General features: G+C 53.7%; 4 protein-coding genes across 4 annotated transcripts; 1 reads left to right on the top strand and 3 right to left on the bottom strand.

Moving 5' to 3' along the window:
* Positions 1-391: 391 nt before the first annotated feature.
* On the bottom strand, positions 392-4,291 carry MRS44_002948 (uncharacterized protein; the record flags this gene model as incomplete). The annotated part of the gene is made up of 10 exons (XM_065623013.1): positions 392-1,039; positions 1,092-1,935; positions 1,982-2,238; positions 2,288-2,427; positions 2,476-3,064; positions 3,121-3,159; positions 3,240-3,349; positions 3,399-3,682; positions 3,754-3,915; positions 4,185-4,291. 10 exons carry the CDS (start codon positions 4,289-4,291, stop codon positions 392-394), a joined length of 3,180 nt encoding a protein of 1,059 aa, XP_065479085.1.
* A 1,563-nt stretch (positions 4,292-5,854) lies between these two features.
* MRS44_002947 (uncharacterized protein) lies at positions 5,855-7,000 on the bottom strand (the record flags this gene model as incomplete). The annotated part of the gene is made up of 2 exons (XM_046268258.2): positions 5,855-6,503; positions 6,561-7,000. 2 exons carry the CDS (start codon positions 6,998-7,000, stop codon positions 5,855-5,857), a joined length of 1,089 nt encoding a protein of 362 aa, XP_046137057.1.
* Positions 7,001-7,977: 977 nt separating this feature from the next.
* MRS44_002946 (uncharacterized protein) lies at positions 7,978-8,449 on the bottom strand (the record flags this gene model as incomplete). Its single annotated transcript, XM_046268257.2, has 3 exons — positions 7,978-8,118; positions 8,176-8,321; positions 8,377-8,449. 3 exons carry the CDS (start codon positions 8,447-8,449, stop codon positions 7,978-7,980), a joined length of 360 nt encoding a protein of 119 aa, XP_046137056.1.
* Positions 8,450-14,091: 5,642 nt separating this feature from the next.
* MRS44_002945 (uncharacterized protein) lies at positions 14,092-16,904 on the top strand (the record flags this gene model as incomplete). The annotated part of the gene is made up of 2 exons (XM_065623012.1): positions 14,092-14,906; positions 14,990-16,904. The coding sequence occupies 2 exons, from the start codon at positions 14,092-14,094 to the stop codon at positions 16,902-16,904; spliced, it is 2,730 nt and encodes a 909-aa protein (XP_065479084.1).
* Between the last annotated feature and the right edge of the window lie 766 nt (positions 16,905-17,670).

The following is a 17,670-nucleotide window of genomic DNA, read 5'->3' as shown; positions in this document are numbered from 1 at the left end:
TTCGCTGTCGAGAATCCATGACGACGAGAACTTACAGCTCATCACGTGCCGAGCCGGAAGCATTTTCCCTTCGGCTCCTCCCCCCCGCCGTTCCCGGCGCTCCTGTGGCTCGGCATGTGCTGTCGGATCCACTATCACGACCGGCCCGGATACAAAGCCGAGAAGCTAGGAGAACCCGCCGGTCTTCAAAGTCCGGCTCTCCCAGGTCATCCTCACGTCCGATCAGAGTCTCATTCATGGAGGCTAATTGTATGATGCTCATAATCTTGTTCAGTATACTCTATCCATCCGTCTTCGACCAACTTTCTTGGTGTAATAATCAACGCAACTCCTTACCCTGATCGACACTCGATCAACCCGTGAAAACAAGCAAAATGGATATCTTGAAAGGCTAATCCGCCAAAACGTCCCGCAGCATGACCAGGAAATTCTCCGTCAGCTTGTGAACCTCGCCAACTGGAGGTTTCACTGGCTCTCCTGCACTTCGCCGTAAGCGATCCTGTCGCTTGGCTCTGCGTCGTCTCTCAGCCTCGATGGGGTCCATCTCATCCTCTTGCTCCGCTTCTAGCTCCGAATCAGACCCATCATCGTATGCCATGTCTTCAAGGTCGTCACTATCAAGCCCAAAGTCTGATGAGTTAAAGGCCATTCCAGTGGGCATCATGTCACTTCCCACATGTCCCTCTGCCGCCATCTTCTGCCGCGTCTTGTCATTATGCCACTTCTTTCGTGCTTCTTGCCATGCGATGAGTGCATTGATCTCCTCGATTGCCTTGGTCTTGTCTAGCAGTCCCGTGCTAACGCCGCCCTCGAACAATGCGTTGACGTTGAGAGTTCCGTTCTTTGGACCCTTTCGCAGGAACTCAAGGATGCCTTCGATCCAGCCCATGAGCTGGGTAAAGAGGCCGTTGTCATGTGTGTGAACTTCATGAACAAACTTGTAAAAGTTATGCTCATGTCTCTGACAGAGGTCGATGAATGCTTGAACAGTTTGGTTGGGATCGGCAGAAGCGTCTTGCTCTCTGCACTTGTCGACAACCTGGAAACAAGTTAGCTGGGTTTTTCAACTCACGCCTCATTCTGTATCTTACCTGAATCATGTCATCGATAAACACAGCAAAGTCCGTGACACTGTTGTAGACGTTTGCCGACTTGTAGACTCGCACAAGAGGTTCGTAGAAGATCGTAAAAAGATCCCGGAAAAGCTGAAGTGTCACAGGCTCTTCAATCAACTGGAGCATCATCTCCTTGTCCCGCTGTCGAGTGCAGAGCTTGAGGTACTGCTTCAGGTATGAAAACAGCTCGGCTCCCTGGCGCAACTCTTCATCAATGTTTTCGACAGCATTGTTGAATGCGACGTAGGCATTGTAGAGCCTCTGGATTTGCTCTCCTGTCAGCCCTGGCTCGATGAGGTCTGATCTCAAGATTGCCACAATCAGGTCCACGTCATCCGCCTCGGCCTCCTCGCGAATAGCCAGCTTGATGTGCTCTTCTGAGTGTGTGTACTTGTAGAGCTTGTCCGAGAAGACCGGGTCACCGATCTTAGTACTCAGGATATCGATTGATTTCTGGAAGCTCCTGATACCATCATTCAGAGTCAGAGAGAAGATTCTCTGCATCAACGACCGTGTGCCAAAGGGCTGAGCCAGGAAGATGTCAAGAACACCCGACATGACGGCCGCTGGGTTGGCGATTCGAATCACATTCTTCATGAGTGAGTACGGGATGAGAGAGTGAATACGCTTCGCCTGTGCAAAAAGCTCGGGAGAGTTGTCCTCGGCAAGGAAAAGGTGATAGATGACGGCGGCAATCTCAATACGAAGCCACTCGGCAAACTTTCGATACTGAATGCTGAGGTCCGGGATCGTTTCCTTTTCCTTGATCTCCTTGAAGAGCATTGTGAGCCCATTGCGTTCAACAATGTCTCGGCGGAACCTGAGCGGGTTAGTCGGTGCATCATCCTGCAGTCAGAAATACTCACTGTTCCATGTACTCATCAAGCTCAGCAGCTCGTTTCCGGGCAATCTCGTAGAATTGCTTCTGTTCTTCCATGCGCTTCTCGTCGACAGCCTTTCTCCGGATAATGTCCTCTACATCTTCATCTGTCGGGGTGATGGGTTCACCAGTCAAGAACTCCTGCATGGCGTTTGTATTGGCGACCTGGGGGTTGTGTAGGAGAGATCGAATCAAGGCCCTGAGTGAGATACGCTGGTTCTCGCGCCAGAGAACGACAGTAGTCTGCACCAAGTTAGTTGATGATATCAAGTGATCCCAGGATGAAGTGTACCTCTTTGTCGGGGCTTGGGACAACACCTGGACTTAGTCTTCCTCCCTCAGTAGATGCTCGCGGTGAAGGAATTTTGGGCGAATTAAGTCCCCTTGAGCGGCTTGATCGGAAAGAAGCCGCTGAACCGGCCCTGCGATGACCTTGGCGTGTGTCAGTATGAATATCACAGAGATGAATGATCGCCTTACCGGGTGACAGCATTGATGATGAGCCGTCGGGAGTGAGGGCAAGACCAGTTACCCGGGTTGATACTGAAGAGATGGAGGAAGCATCTGAGTCGTTTCCATTGCTGAATACAGATGTCAAGGCGGTCGTTGTCGTGTCGGACTTATTCTTCTTAGGCATATCCGGCAGTACTCGACCAGGAAGCTCATTGCGCAGTCGCCTATGAAGCTTTGCAAAGTCGCTGTACCTCCGGCCAACGTAGTATTCCAACTCTCCCTTCTTTTTGACCCTCAGGATGAACTCGGCGTGCTTATGCTTTCGAATCGTATGCTTAACTTGAGTGACGCGCACACCGGCAACGTTGACATCCCAGCCGTTGATGTAGTTCCCCTCGGGCAGGGTGTGCATCACCCCAGTCTCGATAGCATTGCTATCCACGATCTCAATCTCTGAAAATCGAATGCGCTCTTCAAAACCAGATGATGTTCCGATTCCGGAGACCATCATCAACTCAACAAGTTTTCTAGCCTTGATGGCAAGCTTTCGGCGTTTCGTCTCCTCCAGGCGATCCTCAGAGGATGAGATTGACTTGCCTGCAAAGGACTCGAGGAACTGTGCACAGGGTTGTAAGCGCTAAGTCTCAATGCTGCCGAATACTCGTTACTCACCACCTGGAGCTTGTCTTGCCAGAATTCCTTCTCGCGCGCCTTGTCTAGGAAGGGAAAGTCGCGAACATGATGGACAAAGATGTATCGCAGAATAGGCAGCTCAGATTCTTGGGGGAGACCTCGCCGTGGTCGGAGCGGAAGGGCGCGCCGAAGCGCTGGAGGGCCGTCGTGGAGTTGAGCTCGTTAATCTCCCATTTTACCTGCTCAGAGATGAGTTCTCGCTTGAGGTCTGTCATGTATCAGCGCCTGTCACGTATGCTGAACGCGTCGCGACTCACAGTGCTCCTGCTTTCCGGTGAGCGACTGGCCTGGCGGCGGCGTAGCATCTCGTTTCGTCGTTCGGACGGGCAGTTCGACGGTGGAATTTGGTGTCGCCTCGGGGGCAGCGCCATCGACGGCCGCGGGCTTGTCTCCGGCCTCAGCAGCCATGGCTCGTAGCAAGACAGGTATTCGACCGAAGCTTTGGGGGACTCGGTCCGTGGGGATGAGGAGGGGAGATGACGCCGTCGGGGAGGAGTCGGTGGAGGAGGGGAAGATGCCAATGACTTGGTCAAGTCGGATTCTGGGCGGGTTTCAGAAGAGAGATATTGCCAAGATGGGCCCTGGTAGGTCAAGTTGATTATCCGTCGGTACGCGGAAAGCCCAGGACGATACTTGGGTTTGGCGGGGCTGGCTGCTGTCAGCTCCAGGCTCGTCGTGGTCAAGTCTGGTACCGGGCGTTGGTTGACTGGAGCAGAAGGAGGAGCTCTGTGCTTCTGGGCAGCAACTACGTCAGTCTTTCCTGCTGCTGATGCACTGCAACCTTTTCAAAGCCGCGTCACCCCTATTGGTCACGAATGTCGCTCACTATCAAGAGGAAGAGGAATATGAGTCTCTTCCAAGTGTTGACGTCCTGTTTTTTATTATATATTCTTGCACTTGGCGTCTTTTACAAGGTCACCAGCTCGTCCTGGGCACTTGCGCGTGCAAAGCGCCAAAGTGAGGGGCATGACGTGTGCCGCCAAGTCCCAAGCCACTCGCCCAGACTCTCACAGCCCTGTTTTATCGGAATCTTTTTGCCGTACCACAAGCATGGCAAAGTCCGTGTTTCCTCCAGATTTTCTCCGGTTGGGCTTCTGCTATCTTTTCTACGTGCTGATTCTCCGTTCTGAGAGGCATATAATGACGGCATGTTTGGCAAGCGACGACTTGTCATATCTGCCCGTTGCTGACTCGGATTTAACAGGCCGAAGATCAAAATATCTGCTAGATTGTGAGGTGACTTTGGCCATGTTAGCCACGATGGCATCCACTCTTGGAGTTGTGCATCGTGGCTGTTCCTGACAAGGGTCGCGCTAACAGAGATTACTGGATGACCTCTGCCCATTCACAACCGACGCGCCGCTCATCATGCGGTGCCTAGGAGAAGGGCTTTGGAGAGTTACTCTGACTGTTTGTTTCTCAACAGTACGGTTTTACGAGCAGGCCAATCGTGGCTTCAAAATGGCGCCCAAACTTTGCTCATCTCGGCCTAACTCACAGCAAGGCTGACTGTGAACGGGGAGAACGAAGTAGATGAGGTCCAATTCACATTTTGTATGTTCAAAAGGAAGACCCTGTCACTTCAATTGGAATTCAACGTTCTGTCTTGAACCCCTCAAGCACAATATCCGCGGAATTGCACTGGACGTCTCAGGTCCCACAACAGGGTTCATCAGTTTGGTGACACCCGTCAAGATTGCTGACATGAGATATGAACCAACTTCCCAGCAAGCAAACACCTGCTTCCCGCGACGAGGGTATCTACATGACGGAACAGGTGGTGATTCCCAATCCCCTGGGTTGGGTCAACGGTGACCATCCGCTTATCCACATCCGCGCACCAACGTCCGGGATAAACGGCACGACACCGGTCTGGCGCAGCACGACCGGTAGTTTCCCGTGCTTGTGGATCTCTATTTATGGGATGATTCCCCATTGTTGTGTGTTTGTTGTGCTAGACTCACTCGTTGACCCTTACATTCCGTCAACAAGCTAGATGCTGGCAGAGAAAATGAGACGAACAAGTAAACATCAGACATTAATAACGGATGATGCAGTCCAATGCAAGCAGACGTGCCAAATTCCCCATTAGTTCTCATACAGTTATTGATTAATTTCCACATGTCTCCCTCCGTTTCGGCTCTCTGCCGAAAACAAATAGATGCAGCGTAGGGTAACCCTGCATCCCCCAACCCAGCAATGCCTCTATCCGAGAATACAAGCCACATGCTTGATTCCTGTCAGAGTAGCCGCTCGGCCTTGTTTCCAAAGTGGCTTGTCCCACTGTTACGTACTCCAAGGCCATGCACGCGAGGATTTTGCCAAAATGAGTTTGGATGCTTGGCAGCGGCTGTGGCAAAGGTTCCAATCCCAAGACGAGACAAGACAACGCGGAGAAGACCGCCGGGATACCGGCTCGGCGGTGGGGAAAGGGACTTGGTCAGACGGCAGCTCCGAGATGTGACGGTACTGGATGGCTCAGCTCGTCTAGTTGATGGATTGTACGGTAAATAGGGCTTCTGATCCGGCTGCATGGTTGTAACAACGGCCTTGGCTGATACCAATGCTGTGACATCTTCCAGCCAAGAGATACGCGCCAAGTCCTTAATCTGTATGCTACGTGGTATTGCGCGCTAATATGGGTATCATGAATCGTACAGCAGTAAAGCAAGCTTGTCAAGAGCGCCTCAAAATATGCCAAGAACAAATGGCATCACAGTTCGTCGAATGCATGCAGTATTTCTCCTCCATCCTCATGCCTCCTCCGCAGATATGCTTCGTCTCCCTCATGCGTGGTGGGCGGTAGTACTGTATGACCTGCCTCCTTCCGGGACTCGACGATGGATTCAGCAATATGGGGTGTTTCTGAGCTCTCATTGCTCACAATGTCCCCGCTTGGCGACAAGTATTGGGCGCCAAAGAATAGAACAAGCATTGTCAGCATGATGACAGACATGCAGATCATGATGGCCCTCAGTCTCAGTCGCGTCTTGTCCTGGGACTCCTTATCGAGACGCTCCCAGAGCTCAACTCGTTCACGGACAATATCAACCCGATCACTCAAGGCCCGGATTCTGGCACGGCCATCTTGGATCCGAGCCTGGAGGGATTCGATATTGTCCTGATGTTCTTTAAATTGCCCCATCGACGCAATCTGTGCCGTGATGTCGTTTTCGATCTCGCGCGCGTCCTTCTCAAAGTTGTTATGGATACTCTGGGACTCCTCTGCCAGCTCCTTAAGGACTGACACGGTGGATTGGAGCGTAGTCATCTTTTCGAGAACGGCGTAGTAGGTCTCGTCGAGTCGTCGGGCCGTCGATGTCGAGAACGTGCCGAGTTCGACGAGTGATTGCTTCAGGCCCCTGAGAGATTTGTATTAGCATCGTGCTGCGATAGACCATGATACTGGAGCAACTTACTCGACCTGCGAGGATGACTTTGCCTGATCCTCCTTGAGCTTCTCCTCCTTATTCAACTTGGGTTCCACGGGAACAGCCGCGTTGCCATTCCTATTCTCCTCCTCCCTGGCCAGCATGACGCTTGGCCGCCGACTCTGGTCAGGGCTCATCATGGGCGTGACGCCCTCCGACCGAGGCATGATCTCAACCGATGCCCGACCTTGGTAATACGGGCTCACCGACACGGGATGGGATATGGATATGTAGTGCGACTGCGGGGCGCGGTCGTCATGATAGCGGTCTCGGTCGCGCTCGCGTTCCTTCTCCTTGCGCCGGCTCAGCTTGACGGGCGAAGTGAGCTCGGTGATGGATCGCTTGAGCTGGTGACGGCTGCCTGAGCGGATGCTCGAGACTGAGTTTGTCGAGTCCCGGGGACCCGTGAAGGCACCGGCGGTGGCCATGGCGTGAGCGGTTTCCCGGTTTCGCACTCCCTGTCTGCGTCTGTCCCTTCTCGTCGAAAACTCTATCCGCCTGGACCCTGCGACGCAAGGGGTGGGATGCCCAAAGAGGGCAGCAGAGATTCCCGCTGACTGGCTGGCTCAAGCTCCGATGGTCAGCAGCTTTCTAGGTTTGTTGCGGGATGCATCAGGCCAGCGCCGAGTGGACTGGGCACAGTAACTTAAGGACGTGACGTGCCCTGTCTGTGGCTGAGTGGGCCCATGCTCCCATCCGCAGGCAGAGAGTTTCACATGTCACCGGAGGGCAGACGACAGGCCTTTTCATTGACCAAGATAGCCTAGGGACTCCGGCTAATTCACAGAGGCTAAATCAAGGGTTATAGTATCATATCTACGGTACTTCAGAGAAGATAAACTAATTTGCCGAACACTGTCCAGATAATGAATGAGCTCAACAAGATCGGTATCGCTTTGTTGCCCCAGCCTGATATCGTTTCCTCCACAGTCCCACTCAGGTAGGGTATTGAAGACATAGGATAATATTACGAGACAAACATGATTTGATGGCTGAGGAGAGTTCCAGGAACAGGCAGCCTCTTGCCATCTGTCATTCTTCGTTACGCAACTCCTATCCATGTACGCAGGGGATAGCCCAAGCCCTGCCAACGATTGTGAGCTGTTCCCAAGCCAGGTTGACGTCCGACACCTCACACCCAGATGTGCCTCAATTGCATTGAAACATCGATTATATGCCTTTTAAGTGGAACTATCAGCGACATACACAGCCCTCAGTCCCGAGTCCCCGATATTGCGTAACACCCAAGGCTGAGCTTCCACTCAACAATGACCACGTCTTCAACCATCCGTATATTGCGCCGCATCCGATTCTCTAAAACCGCTCCAAGTGAGGTATGTCGCATCGTGAATCATAACGTTTGTCAAAGAGTTTTTGCCTGTCCATGCCACCGTGAGCCACCCAATCACGAGTTGATCAGCTTGTTTCGCTTCTCCTTGCGCTTCAGTCGCTCGACTCGTTTTCGGTGCATCTTCTCGGCCATCTTCTCGTATCGCTCCTTTTCCTCCTTCTTTTCTCGCTTGGCCTTGATAGCTTGGATCCTTTCCTAATGTCCGGTATTAGACCATTGTCACAGCTTCGCAAAGAAGCGACTCTTGCTTACCTGTCGCAACTGCTCCTTCTCATCCTTCATCTCCTTTTCCTTCGCCTTTATCTGCGCCAACAGAGCGCGCTCTTGCGACCGTTTCTCATAAGACTTGAGGCCGGCTGTGGGTCGGAAGGCCTTCTTTGGAGCATGCCATTGCTTGCCTGCGATCGGAATGTCAGCTTGGTGATGACGAGACAGGTTCGGAAATACCCATACCATTCTTGCGCATTCCCAGAGGCTTCTCAGCCTGAGGCGCTGGCTCTGGCACTGGGCTGGCTGTATCGGACATAATGGCAGTTGACAAAAGTGATACAGAGATGTCGTTCTAGAGATCTACAATCGTCGCCAACTTCACTAAATTTTCTGCCGGTCAAAAAAAAGTTGTGGCGGGGCCCAGCTGAAGGCGGTGAGAAAACATGTGGCTGGGACTCCGCTTCCCCACATCAGGTGTGGCTTGAAATCCAGGGTCCTCGAACTCCCCACACTTTGAGTTAAGGGGTGGATAAGGGGCGATCTTTATTGAGTCGCGTCACGCCTATGTTTCACGATCTGGAGGCCATCGTCCCCTTCCAGGCAGAGCTAATTCCCGAGGACAGAGAGCCCAAAAAAATCTCATCATCTTCAGCCCCATTCAATAGTTCGTGGTGCCCGTATCGCCCTACGGCACGGAGTACGGTGCGGCAACTCGGTCCGCATTTCTGTAGCTGACCTCTCTTCCAATAACACACGCTCCCGTCCCTGCCACTGGGTAATGGTTGCCGGCTCAGGGAGAGGTGACATCCTTGGAGAACTACACGCTATTGGCCCCGAGTCTCACAGCTTCAGCTGCGAACTGTAAGCCTCACGGGGCCTCCAAGACTCCTGGGCTTGCAGACATCTACATTTGGTGGGATGGAAGCCGAGGACTGAAACGCTGACTAGGCCATTATTTGGTACAGAAATAGCCCAACCGTACATTCACAGTGCATGTGTTGTTATTGTATGGAATAGGGGTATACAAGTGATGTCCGAATCATGCTCTCATGAAGTGAGCCAGATGCGGCCAAGCCAGGAGTTTAAAAGGAGCCCCCATCCCTGCCTGAGAACTTGCGCATCCTAATAGTCTGGTTGCAGATGGAAGGATGGCACTGCATACGTCAGATCAATGGGCAGCCAATTGACCAGACAACTCGTTCGGCACGACATCGTATCGAGCGAGGAGGGCCCCTGAAGGGTTCGCCCTCTGGACAGGGGATGGACAACCAAGCTTGGCCGGATCACGCTCAAGTCAACTGCCCACAATAATGACGATAAGACCAACTCGCCGCTGACCACGGAGGACGGGATTCTGGGCGCAAAGTCTAAAGGACCGAGGCCTCCTTCACGGGAATGCAGGAAGATGGATCTTGCAGCGGAATGGAGGGAAATCGTAATTAGCTGGGCAAATTGGCTTATTACCGATAATAAGAATAGGGAAATCGTGTCCAAGAGCAGTCGTCAGCAGTACGAATCCTCACCTGCCACAACTTGGCGAGATTACCAAGGCATGCTCGTGCATGCAAGGAGGGAGCACCCATTGCTGAAATGTCGAGGCGCTGGTGGGAGGTTATTCGCGGACGAGCTGAGCGATCGCAGGCTGAAAAAAGGTGAGATTTCGTAAGCCTCTTTCACGACCTGGCTGAAATTGGCCGCTCGCTCAGCGGTGGAGCTGGGCGAGACAACGAACCGGGAACTTGAATGAGGGAGAAAATGGATCCCTGGAGAGGCTTGGCCGGTGGAGCGGACCACGCAGGAGACTATGGTCCTTGGCAAACGCCCCAGAGCCTGACTGCGAGGGATGAGACATGAGGGATGAAGAAGAGGACCGACAAGGGCTGGGTCTCACCCATCCTGGTGTTGCAGGTACGAAATGCATGCAGCTCGGAGAGTTCAGGCACATCTTGCGTTGCGCTCAGGGCAGAGGATGGTTTCCCAGCGGGTTATCGTCACGACAACCAAACTCAGGCGGTTCTTGAACAGTGGCCTGCGCTTGTCTTCTGCCTCGGTTGTTGGAAATGCCAAATGCCTCTCTGGAGAGAGACTGGTACACGAAGCATCATCAACTGGATTAGGTCAAGTAACCGATGCGCCAAGGGACTCTCAGCCCGTCTGTGCACCATTTTGCGGGTGTCGTCGGGCGTTAGATCTGCTCATCTGGCCCTCTTTCTTTCTCGGGTCACTGGGACAGACCAGGGCACATCCGAGGGCGGGCGATCGATACGTATCAGTCGCATTCGTTTTTGTGAGAAGTCGTAGCGCTAACGATGATAAACGAGAAGAAGGGCTGGGTGAGACCCGCGTGTGCCATGTATTTCTGGCGTCGCGAGTGAGGCACTGTATCTCATCGTCATCTGAGCGACATGTCAAGCGTCCAACAATGGATCTGTCCTGCCTGTCAAAAGCAATCTGTACAACAGTCAACGCGACATGATTGGGACGTCGATGGTCGTTGCCTTGGTGAGCTACCCGCCCTCGCCGAACAGGGCAATCTGTTTTTTCAAATGTTGCCTTGCATGCCCAGATTAAGGAAAACCAAGCCTCAATTGCATCCGTCATCTGCAGCATCAGCATCTTCCAAGGCCTGAATGGAGTTCCAGGTACCGGGGTGTGCCAAACAGGGAAATGGAGGCTGTCTGTTCCTGGCACAGTGAGAGCAACGGGTCGTTAGAACGGAGCATAACGGGCCAGGGATCTTGATCGAGAGGAACCATTGTAGAGGCAAACGGCATATGGTCAAGAATAACTCCCACGATGCGCCATCAGCATGTAACCTCCGTAAGCATGGCAGCGAAGCCGGCTCATTCGTCGACAGGTAAAATCACCATGTTGTTATCGCAGCGAGAAAAAGGCCGGTCATTGCGGCTGCTCAAGCTAGCCCGGACGGGTACGTAATACGGGAGGGCTTGGTCGGATCGCCTGGCTCTGTTTTGGTGATCACTTTTTGCTAACGGGCGGTGCTTGGTCGTGTTCTCGGCCTCGTAATCTCGAGTTGACAGGCCAGGTGGGACAGGCCAGGTGGGACACCCAAGGCGAGGCCAGCCCATCCTGGACAAGATCTGGGTGGATCGGGGCCAAGAGGGAAAAGCAACGGGAAAAGAAGACGGAGAAAACCCGCAAAAGCAAAAACGGCACTATGCACAAATGCGTATTGTCTTCTGACTCCTGTGGCACATCGCCGTCTTCGTGTGGTTCTAGCCCCGAGTCATCATGCAAGCCATGTCTCGCGGAGGAGCTGAATTGCTGAGAGGGAGGGAGGTGAGGACACGACTCCCTCGATCTGAACCGATCCAAGCAAGAGCTTTGTTGGCCAGTTGATGTGGCAGTCATGATGACTAGTACACGATAATTCGCGGAAACTATCGAGCTAGTTGGTGGTGTCAGTGACAGTCTGATACCGTTCGTGGTGAGGCCTTTTCCTTCCCGTCCCTTCATCACGATGAACAACCCGTCGGTTGGTGGCGGCAGCTACAGTAGTCAAAGGTCTCTATCTTGGTCTGATTGGTTTCCGACTTTCGGGATCAAGGTACGGAGACGGGTGTGCGCTTGTGCAAGAGAGTTTGGAGGGATCGACGACGCGAGGAATGGTTTGGTCAGCTCAGACAAGAGTCGGTAAAAGGCATCAACTGAACCTCATGAATCTGTCGTTGACCGCCCGAGGCCGTTGAGTCGTAGCGGCCGTCAAGCAAGACATCGTGCCGCCGGCTGCAACCGTTGCTCTCCAGGCCTCCACTCTGCTCTTCGCCTCCCCCGCTCTCTTGCCCGTACAAGGCAGGCCATCTTATCCCGGTAACAGGACCGGCTGAGTACTGTCACGAGCGTGTCAAGTGTCATTCAGTTGGGACGAACCTGATCCGAATGCCCTCAGACGAGACAGGACAGCAAACAGCACGGTTGCCCCAGCGGCCAGACGCAGCGCTTGCACGATGCAGGTATTATTAGGATATAAATCAGCCGTGACTGACTGCTCGCTTGCACGTTCGTCCGTCTGCCGTGCTTTGCGTTGCGCTGCTGCATGCATGCACAAGCGCTCCTCAGGTGCAGGTACACGACGCGCTGAGCGTGACATGGGCCGGGGGGTCGAGTGGCCCCGAAGGAAACAGCGGGCGAATCGCAGCGCCCTCAAGTGCCCAACAAAGCAGCACCTCAAGAGCGTTCGTCGCGCCGAGACGAGTAGACGACCAGGGATGACCAGGGTTTGGTGGCCATGGAAGCCGTCACAGTGCAGAGTGGGAACCCAGTATCATGTGCCGATGGCTATGCGTGTGTAATAAGGGCAATCTTGACGGTTACGGCGGTACCTATGGGGGTATATCTGTGCTGGCTGCCATGAGATGGTGGCCGTCATGAACGGGGGTGAGTGAATATCAAACTGTGTGACCTGGCCTGGCGATGAAGATCAATCAATCCATGGCCGTGGTGCTGCCCTGTTTCAGTAAGATAGAGCGAGGAGCATCCAGAGGGACCTGCTTGGCGTCGTGTGCGCTGTTTGTCGGGTCAGTTAATTGCTTGATATGCTTTTGGATCCAGGTACCCAGCAGGTTTGCCATGAATTTAATCAATCAATCGAAGGGTTTGGGCGGATGGGATGAGATGGCATCTCGTTATTGGAGCACGATTCAATAACATGAACGAACACCTGCTGGCAATTTGCTGAGAAGAGTTGCACAGTGCGGGCCTTGAATGGATGGGATGGACAGGCCGTCAAGTGGAGCGGAGTCAAGAAGGAGACCAAGGAAAAGGTGGAGGCCCCTGGATGGGAAGGAGCGAAGGGGGTGAGAATGTCGAGGTTTTGGCCCTGGAAGACGCGGCCTTGTGTGATTCTCTCCTCCCTGGAACCTCTTGTTGTGCCTCTTTGGGCTCCCTTGTCTCCTCCATCGGGCACCCCTTGTCCCTCCCGTCAATTCGCCCATCCTCCATCAAGCAGCTATGGCATGGCATCCATGGCATCCATCCATCGTCCATCGCGTTTACGGCCTGGGCGGATGCTGGAGTTCCCCGAGGTGGCGCCCCTTGGTGCCTGTGGTGTCCAGGGCGGGCAAGCCGCTAAGAGGGTACCTGGCCAGGTACCTGGACTATAGCGAGCCGGGGGGACCATGGGGGTCCTCTTGGGGGGAATGGACTTGGATGGGCAGCGGTACCAGAGGACCAGGTCCCCCTTGGCCATTTCCGGCGCTTCGTCCGCTCTCGTGTTGGTTGCAGCGGTACATGCTCCCGTGTACCTAAATCACGAGTGGACCCCTTGCTCGCAGTGGCCGCTGTGTGGCTGAACACCCTCCAACCCCAGCAGGCCTTCCATTTGCCTTTTCCCTCCATCTCTCCATCTCGAAACCGCCTTGCCCCCTCCCCGTCTTCTCTTCTTCAACCCTTCCTTCGGCTGCACCTCATCGACAACGCCGCTTTGCGAGCGCCGAACCTCCTCCCCCTTCCTCCTCCCGACATCTTCTGGTGCGATTCCAGTCGCTCTCTTGTCTTCAGAGTTGCGCTGGTCTTGTCCGTCCACTCCTTTTCATTAGTTTAAACAACCTGTGTCGAGTTGCCTTCGTCTGTTCGAATTTCAGCCATCCAGCTCGACGACACCGAAGCCTTTTTTGCCATTTCCGCCTGGTCCGTCACCCCAGCCTGTTCGCTCGTTTCCAGTCTCGATCACAGCATTGTCCCCAAGTCGATGCCCTTTAGCGTTTCCCGTGCCGTCGGCTTGCAGTTCTCAAGACTGGTCAACTGATTGTTGTGACGTCTCAGACCGCGACTGTTCTTCGACGAGTCAATCCATCCCCACGCCCGGTCACGACTGTTCGAACGAGAGAATCAAGCGAGCCTCACGGTTCCGGAACTGTCGCCTTGCTTGTCCTATGAACCCTTAATTCACACCTAGTTGCCCATCACTTCGATTGCCGCTGCGCGGCTGAGGAGAAGATGGCAACCACCTTCGGCCCCGAACGGTTAACCCGGCCATCCGCCGGCCCAGCTTTCGACAACCCCGCGGATCGATTTGCTCTCCCGATGGATCCTCTGGCTGCGTCTCCGTCACTAGACCCCCAGTCTCGTGCTGACCCTCCACCAAATCCTCCATTCGTCTTCCCGGCTCAGCCTCCCGCCTCGGCACCATCCTCCTTCTCGCGAGCCACAGGTCGCCGGCCCATGTCTGCTATCGAGACACCCAACTTCAGCTTTGGGTTCTCCGCTGAAAATGCGGAGAGGCAGAGTCGATCTGCGTTGCCAGACTTCAGCTTCAACCCAGGTGCTCTTCTCCCTCCAGATCCCCAGACACCCTGCCTTTTGACTCCTCCCTTGTCTCCTCGGAATATTGCATCACCACAACGACCTGGTGGCCATGGACATCGAAGAGGCGGCAGTGAGTTTGTTGGTGGCCGCCTTCGTGAGGGCAATTCCATTGCTGTCATGAGCACAAGCCCAACCAAGTCAGAGAGTGGGTTTATGACGCCTACTTTCCAACCCCCGAGAAGAGGACACCGAAGAGGTATCTCGGGTGCTATCTCGACTAATGATTTGCCCATTCTACAACCACCCGTGTTCGATGCCTCTGGTCGAGGAAGCAGTGCACCAACTAGCCCAACTGGCTACATTCAGCCCGAGAATAGTGTTTCCGCCCAGCTCGATGAACCGATCCAGCTCGAACCCCAGGCTATCCCAACGGAGCAACCGGATGACGCCAAACAACCTGCCTCGGCAAACTGTTCCCCGAAGGAAGTCCGAAGCAGAGCAAGGCAGTACCGAAAGCGCGAGTTGGATTCTCGGATACACTGGAGTTTATCCCAAGGCCGCTATCCCTGGTCTCTAATGAAACGTCCAGCACGGTAACAGCACGACCTGGACATTCAGTTTCGGGGAGCATTTCTTCAATCGTCTCTGCCGCGTCCCCGAGTGGTAGAGATAGCCCGGTGCCACTCTCTCGAACATCAACACGTGAGCTTACAGATTCGAGACCGAGCACCGCCGGCGCTATTCTCGAACGCACCCAGGATATTTCTAATACCACATCTTCACCAAAGCGCCGGAACTCGATCCCAACACTGCTTCACCTCGCCGAAGCGTCCAAGGCTGGAGAACCTGAACCCAGCCCGACCAAGGTTGCCAAGCGGTGGTCGTTTTTCGCCTCAACCACAGGCTCTTCTCCCACCAAGACACGGCCACACAGTTCCAGCTCATCGGATTCCTTGCCAAAGGCAGCTTCTGGATCCGAACACGGCTCCGATGCTGCTGGCGAAAGTCTTGACACGGCACCTGCCAAACAGAAAAAGAGCAAGAAGGGCAAGAAAAAGAAGAAGAAGGTCAAGGGCTGGGCTGGTGCAATTCTACCCCGCAAGCCCAAGAGCCACACCAAGCGTTCCAAGTCGGATGAAGTTCGCCCTCCTACACCACCAGCCTCGAGTGTTTCACGAGACGATGACGATGGTGAGATGTATGGGGAGCCCGAATTGCTTACGCCATCTATTCCATCATTCACTGTCACCGAGTCTCCCAACATTCCAGCGGAAAATGATCTGCCCAGGCCCTCAGACGAAACAACGTATCCCATGATTGATCTTGACGCAGCTCTTGGACCATTTAATACACCACTGCCGTTGAACCCAGAATGGGAGGCGGCGCAGCGAGCCGCTGGCAACACCACCAACAAGCGAAGACTTCATAGTGCTCAGGGAATGAAGGGATTCACTGGTCCAGGCATGCACTACCACCGACGTGCGGAATCTGCTCCCGATCTGCCTCCTTTTGACCCTGGTAGGGCTGGTATGCACCGCTACAACAGCAGCTCGACGATGGCCGATGTCTTTGAGGAAGACGAAGAAGATGAAACTGGAAACGACGAGTCGAAGACACCAGATGAATCCTCTGAAGAGGAGTTCGAGTCAGACAGTGACGCAACTCCCCCGGCTGGCGTCACTAAGGACCCATTGCTCGATGTTCAAGATAAGCTTTCAACTCACAGCTCAGCACAGAGCATGAGGCGGACTAGCTCTAGCTTGAGCGACAAGGATCAGATCACGGCTGGCTCAGTCCGTGCCGAGCGCTCCAAGTCATCTCTACACGACAGCGTCATTGTTGAGGAGGAGCTGCCAAGTGTCATCTTCCGGTCACCCTTCGCGTTTCCCGAGCGGAATGATAACGCGGACTCAGCTCCCGCTTCGCTTAGGAGGGCCTCGGGTAACAACGATCTTGCTCCTGTCGATATTGGCCCCATCCACCTCCCTACACCGACCAATGTCCCCAACAGCCCATATGCCATGAGCCATTCGTCCTCATTCCCGTCCCCCAGGTCGCCCATGTCGGTTGAAGTGCAACGCATCTCGACCGCTCCTTCATCAGTTGCAGATGAGAACAATTTCCAATCTTTGTTGCTCATGGGCGAGCCTGGCCCCGAGGTGCGAATTTCTGTGGACTACGACATTCCATCACTTACCTCGAGCAACTCAACGATGACGCGGGAGAGCATGTTCCTCCCTAGTCAGCGCATGTCTCAGCCGATTCTTCGTGAGCCACGCCCTGTCTCGGTGTCATCTGCCGCCTTTGGCCGCCGTCGATCCAGCCTCGCCAGTCTGAGCCGTCTCATTAGCAGCTCTCATGGTGAACGCAGCAAACTCTCGATGGAAGTGACACTTGACAATGAGTCGACGCACAAGAAATCCAAGAGCAGCCGAACGAAGCGACTCAGCCGAATGATGCAATTCTGGAAACCCACGGCCAAAGAGGGCTCATCCAAGCAGTAATGGCAGGCTTGATAATGGATTCTGGCCGGCATTACTGGCACTTTATTACTATGTCCATACTTCTTATGTGGGCATGTGTACAATATGTTTGACATTCGCGCTTCACAAACTTGCTCTCTAGCTTGGTCAATTAGTTCGACTCAAGTCAAGTCAAGGCCTGGGGACAAGCGAGCTGAAGCGTCAAGTCCGATCGAACGAGGATTCCAACAACAGACTTATACTTAAGGACTCGGATCGGCACATCATTTAAGACTTTTAGTTTAAAAGGACGGAAAGGGGCGCAGGCGGTTAATGATTGCATGATTAGCATTGGTACCTGCATAAGCATACCTGGCTCCCGGGCCAACGGGCCGCTGGTTGAGTCGGGTTTGACAGGCAGCTGACACTGAAGGTCGCTGGACACAAGAGACTACGAAGGAAGGATTTGGATGGCATCTCCGAGTGACTGGTTATACCAGTTGGAGAATGGGATGATCTAGGTATTTGGCGAAGGAGGACGAGGCAGGGTTGGTGACGCACAGAACTAGTAATGAATATAGTGCTGCAATCATGGATGGTTGGTACAATTTTGTGAGTGAGTGTTGGGCTTTGTCTCGTGAAGCCATCAAGAGTCCTGTATGAGTCCAGTATGAGTCCAGTATGGAGGCTTACTGAGTTAGCTTGGCTTGTGAGATATGATGCGTCTCACGATGTTGCCCGAACAGTTGTCTTAGTGACGGTCATAAATCATGAATTTTATCCAAGTGTGTATGTATGTATGTATGTA

The sequence above is a fragment of the Fusarium solani genome (assembly GCF_023522795.1).
Source record: "Fusarium solani strain SB1 chromosome Unknown bctg00000001, whole genome shotgun sequence".
Taxonomy (NCBI): Eukaryota; Fungi; Ascomycota; class Sordariomycetes; order Hypocreales; family Nectriaceae; genus Fusarium; species Fusarium solani.
The sequence above is the reverse complement of the archived record's forward strand: the minus strand, read 5'-3'. Positions and strand labels throughout refer to the sequence as shown.